Source organism: Engraulis encrasicolus, chromosome 4 (assembly GCF_034702125.1).
Source record: "Engraulis encrasicolus isolate BLACKSEA-1 chromosome 4, IST_EnEncr_1.0, whole genome shotgun sequence".
NCBI lineage: Eukaryota > Metazoa > Chordata > Actinopteri > Clupeiformes > Engraulidae > Engraulis > Engraulis encrasicolus.
Genome location: NC_085860.1, coordinates 1,317,501 through 1,322,500, shown reverse-complemented (window position 1 = coordinate 1,322,500; position 5,000 = coordinate 1,317,501). Strand labels below are relative to the sequence as shown.

At 51.1% G+C, this 5,000-nt stretch overlaps 1 protein-coding gene across 3 annotated transcripts in view; it reads left to right on the top strand.

Annotated features, from left to right (window-relative positions):
* dgkzb (diacylglycerol kinase, zeta b) overlaps positions 1 to 5,000 on the top strand; it is a 73,377-nt gene that overhangs the window by 29,503 nt on the left and 38,874 nt on the right. Inside the window, exon 1 of one of the 3 annotated variants that reach the window (XM_063196449.1) lies at positions 3,775 to 4,962. The exons of the other annotated variants lie outside the window; for them this stretch is intronic. Within the exon in view, the coding sequence (XP_063052519.1) occupies positions 3,848 to 4,962 (1,115 nt within the window). The 5' untranslated portion in view covers positions 3,775 to 3,847. Of the gene's footprint in view, positions 1 to 3,774; positions 4,963 to 5,000 lie in introns of those variants that run through there. 3 annotated transcript variants of the gene reach the window in all.

Below are 5,000 nucleotides of genomic sequence, written 5' to 3'. Positions count from 1 at the left end.
TTTTAGTGTTTGCTAAATCCTTGGCTTGCCCTGTTGTTGTCAGACTGTCAGAACTTTGAGTGCTGGTTGGTGCACTTTACGCAGCATTATTATATGGTTGTGACGTCATCTGTCGAATGCTCCATTCATTTCAACGGGGCTCCCCAACGTTCGGACGTCTGTTATTTTTCGATAACGGACGGGTTGGTCTATAACAGACCGCTGTCAATGGCAACAAGACTTTTCACTGCTAAAGCGACTTTTCAACAAGACTCTAATCAGCTTCTGTGATAGACAGCACCCGTTGTCCTGGCTACCGCTGTCAATGGCAACAAGACGTTCACTGCTAAAGCCACTGGCTTGTATACAAGTCAGTGGCTAAAGCGAATGTTTCATATCACTCCGCAGGGGGTCCGGTCTTTTTTCACTCTAATCAGCTGCTGTGATAGACAACACCTGTTGTCCTGGCTAGCCTACCTAGCTGTTGCCTAGCGGTGTTCCACAACGGCACTGTTTTGTTTTGCGCAGCAACAATCTTAACATTAAATAGGTCTAAAGAAATGTCCCCGCATGTGTGAATCATTTAAGTATATCCATATAATAAGCGGGTTAACTTTCGGCGAGTCGGTCGCTTTGTGGAATAGCAGCACTTCAGAGAGAACAAGACCCCTCCGCTCCGCGTCGGGGTCTAAAGATTCTCTCTGTCGTGCTGCTATTCCACGGTAGCGACCTTCTCGCCGAACGTTAACCCTTACTTATTGTGAACACTTTTTTAATAGGCCTAACACCTCAGAAGTGGTCCTCGCCGCGCCATGCAAGACTAATTTGTTTCGCGAACGCAGTTGGGTGCGTGATTTATTTCCCCATGTTTTGACTATAGAATAAGATAAAGTTAGGTTGGTGTGCTGTGCTCTTGTTTGCTTAGCTTACATGATTGCACAAGTCCGTGATCGCTATGCAACCATTACAAAAAGCGATTATAACACTGACCTTACAAAAATGACTAACGTTGCCAATCTTCTCTTCAATGCGGTAATCCATGCCGGGCTGAAGTTTATCCGTACTTCTGAAGTGCTGACGCCGAGTTTCTCACATCTTTTTTAGACATCCCATCATCAAACTCAAAAAATATTGACCACCGTTTTCACTGGTGGCACACAACCAGAAGCATCTGACTGAAATGATTATTCCGAAGACCTCCGATTCCTGCGTGCATGCAGAGGCGATTCTAGGCTCAGTAGGGGGGCCACGTGAAAATTAAAAAGAAAGAACACTTGTAACAAATCGCCACTTCTGTTCCCCAGCTACAGTCTTGGGGGGCCCAAGCTGCCTGTCTAGCCTGGTGACAAGATATGCATATGCGCCTCTGCTTGCCTACGGATGGCGAAATGCATCAAACATACAATTGATTGTCTCAAAATATCGTTTCATATTTTCCAATCTCACGACGTCCGGGGCCCCCTCTGGTGGCGGGGCCCGGTGCTGCTGCACCGGTTGCACCATAGGATAACGCGGCCCTGGTTGCAGGATAAAGACTGCAAGCCTCTTCTAGTATGAGCTTTACAACTCATTCAGGGTCTATTTAGCTGGATTATACTGTAACCACCTTTCTGGAATAATTATGCCCCCTGGCCATCCAAATCACTGTACTGATCTATTATCAGACATCATCACCTCAGAAAGACTCTGTTCTTATACCTCATTCATTGTAAGGCATTTAACTCAACATTGTTTGGTAAATGGTAATTGGACAGCATTTATATAGCTCATTCATTGCTACTTCTTCAAGTGATCAAAGCGCTGCACTTTACAATGTGCCAAACAGCCACCAGGAGCGATTTGGGGTATCTTGCTCAAGGCAACTTAAATACACATGAACAGCCATCCGGGTACTTTGCTCTTCAATGTACGTTACGCTAGCCTGGCCGCGCCAAAAACCCCTACAGCAAAGCTGTGCCGGGAGCAAATTCATTTTGCGGCCACTAGGGGCGTCTAGATTTCTAGGCTAACGTTACGCCTCTTTATGGGAGAAATCAAACCGAATGTCTCATTAATTTACATGCTACATCGGCTAGCCTAAATGAACACAGTCCATGCTTCAGCCACTGCTGTTTGGCTATATTATTTGAACAGCCGGCAACACAATACATTTTCGGCATGTTGTGCGTGAACAACGCTGATCTACAGGTCCTTGTCTTTCGTTTATTCTTTCCCAACACCACCAATTGACTTGTATTGGTTTTCCCCCCAATGTTTTCCCCCATAAAAGGGCGTAACGCACATGAAACACGTCACGCCGTTCATGAGTATAGGGTCAGACAGAGTGGGCGTGAATCTGCAACTTTCGAGTTGCCAAATACCGGTAGCTATGCATGTCTACCACCTGCACTAAAAGTTGATATTGAATTGAATTGCCATGAACGCAATTTACACACAACCTAACCTAACCTAACCTGCACTTCCGTTGCCCTCATTGTTTGAAAGAGGACTGTTTATGTACCTCATTCACAGAAACACCAGTCTGCCCTGGGATGACTGTCCGTCCCTGTAAGTGGCTCTGGATAAAAGAATCATCTGCTAAATCACATGTATTACTAATGCTTACAATATGCTAGTGCCCAGCTTTAGCATTTAGCATCTCTGTCTGTGCTCTTGCACTCAGACCTCCTTAGCAAATATAATCCACACACACACACACACACACACACACACACACACACACACACACACACACACACACACACACACACACACACACACACACACACACACACACACACACACCTGCACAAACACACACACTCCACTCACTCCACGCATCCTCTGACTACACACACACACACACACACGTGTGCTTGCGCGCTCTCCGCTCGCTCCACTCCTCCTGTGACCTCATTTCCTGCGTGTGTCACGCCGCGCCTCGTCCCTCATGTTTTATTGATGACAGTGACAGATGGTGTGTTAATGCTGTATGATCACACGCACACACATCAAAGCAATCAAGAGGTTGCAAGTTTGTGTGTGTGTGTGTGTGTGTGTGTGTGTGTGTGTGTGTGTGTGTGTGTGTGTGTGTGTGTGTGTGTGTGTGTGTGTGTGTAAAGCATGCGCTGGGTTGATCTGAGAGGGAGTTGAGGCTTGGCATCTGAATGTCTGATGAGGAGTGTTGTCTTGTCTAAGTGTGTGTTATGAGACATTCCCACTCCTTACCTGTCTGATCTGTAAGGTATTTTAGAAGACGTAGGCAGCTGTAGACTAATGCTTAAGGAGTTGGTCTTAAGATCAGAGCGTTACAGGTTGGAATTCCATCCTTACCTCTCCCCACACCTCCATCCATGGCTGAGGTGCCATTGAGCAAGGAACCTAACCCCCACATTGCTCCAGGGACTGTAACCAATACCCTATAAATAAGTCACTTTGTAGATAAAGTTGTGTAAATAAAGTTGCTTTGGATAGAAGTGTCAGCAAATATAATGTAACACTTCTACCCTCTCACCTCTAACAAGACATGTAAGACATGCAATTTTTCAGGAGTTTCAGTTAGTGTGTGTGTGTGTGTGTGCGTGTGTGTGTGTGTGTGTGTGTGTGTGTGTGTGTGTGTGTGTGTGTGTGTGTGTGTGTGTGTGTGTGTGTGTGTGTGTGTGTGCGTGTGTGAGTACGTGTGTGTGCGCGCGCGCGTGCGTGCGTGTGTGTGTGCGTGTAGTTTTTAAGACAGAATTGTATTTCTCAGCTGATGTGTATTCGTGTGTCTACGTATGTATGTGTGTATATCCGGGGGTCCACAGACGGGGCTTGTAAGACTCTGGACTAGAGAGTCCACCAAGAGTCAACAGCCAAGAGCCCGACAGAAGGTGGCACCTCCCGGCAAAACATGGACACCTTCTTCCGCCGCCATTTTAGGAGGAGCAGGGGGGTCGTGGCCGGCCGGCCCACCGCGGAGGAGGACTTCCAGGCCAGGCTGAGGCGGCCGAGCGTGGCGCTGGCAGGCAGTCGAGCGCGGCGGCGCTCCAGCGTGGGGCTCGCTTCCTCCTCTCTGGCACAGAGGCGCCGCTCCAGCGTGCAGCTGCAGGGAGTCCTCCAAGCCACTGGGGGGCATTGTCCCGCATTAACACGCTCTGTAGCAGGAGGGGGAGGGGGAGGGGGAGGGAGCAACCGCCGGCGCTCCAGCACCACTACCCCCAACGCCAACCCTCGTTTCGCCGTCGGCACACCGCGGCTGTACCGCCACCGAGCTGGACGCGGTGCTGGTGGAGGCGGTGGTGGTGGCGTACGTGGTGCCGACACACGCTTGCGGACTATCGACACACACCTGTTGGGACCCTCCATGCTGCTGGCCAGCCTGATCCAGATGAGTGAGGAGCAGGAGGATGGTGGCATCGTCCCCCAGCTGGGGCCACCGCAGGGGCCACAACAGCAGCAGGAGCAGGAGCAGGAGCAGGAGGTGATGGAGCCTAGCACCAGCAGCACAGCAGAGTTGCCACTCAACCACAGCGATAACGACAACAACAGTGACAGTGGCAGCTCGGACGGCTGGCCTGACTCGGAGGTGGAGGTGTCCGATCGGGAGCTTGAGGATACGGCCGCATGGAGATGGGGGGGTGAGGAGAGGGAGAGGGAGAGGGAGAGGGAGAGGGAGAGGGAGAGGGAGAGGGAGAGGGAGAGGCGACCGCTGGGCACCCTGGTGGAGTGCGTGGCGGCGTCGGGCAGCCGTCCGCTCATCCGTGCCCCGCGCTGCCTGCGTCGCAACTCCTCGCTCCTTGTCACCTCGGCAACCGGTTACCACGCAAACCAGCGCTGTGGCAACAGGCAGCGGCGTGTCTCCACCATCTCCAAAGCAGGAAGTCCCTGGCCGGGGCGGGGCCTGCCGTTGCCTAGCCGACGGAACTCCACCGCCTGTCGCCGGCTGTCCGTTTATCATGGCAACCTCAGCCCGCTGCTGGGAGGTTACTACGACCCCCGCTTGGAGTCCTGGAAGGGATTCCTCTCGTACGTCCCCTCCTTTCCCCCTCACGGTTAGCCTGACA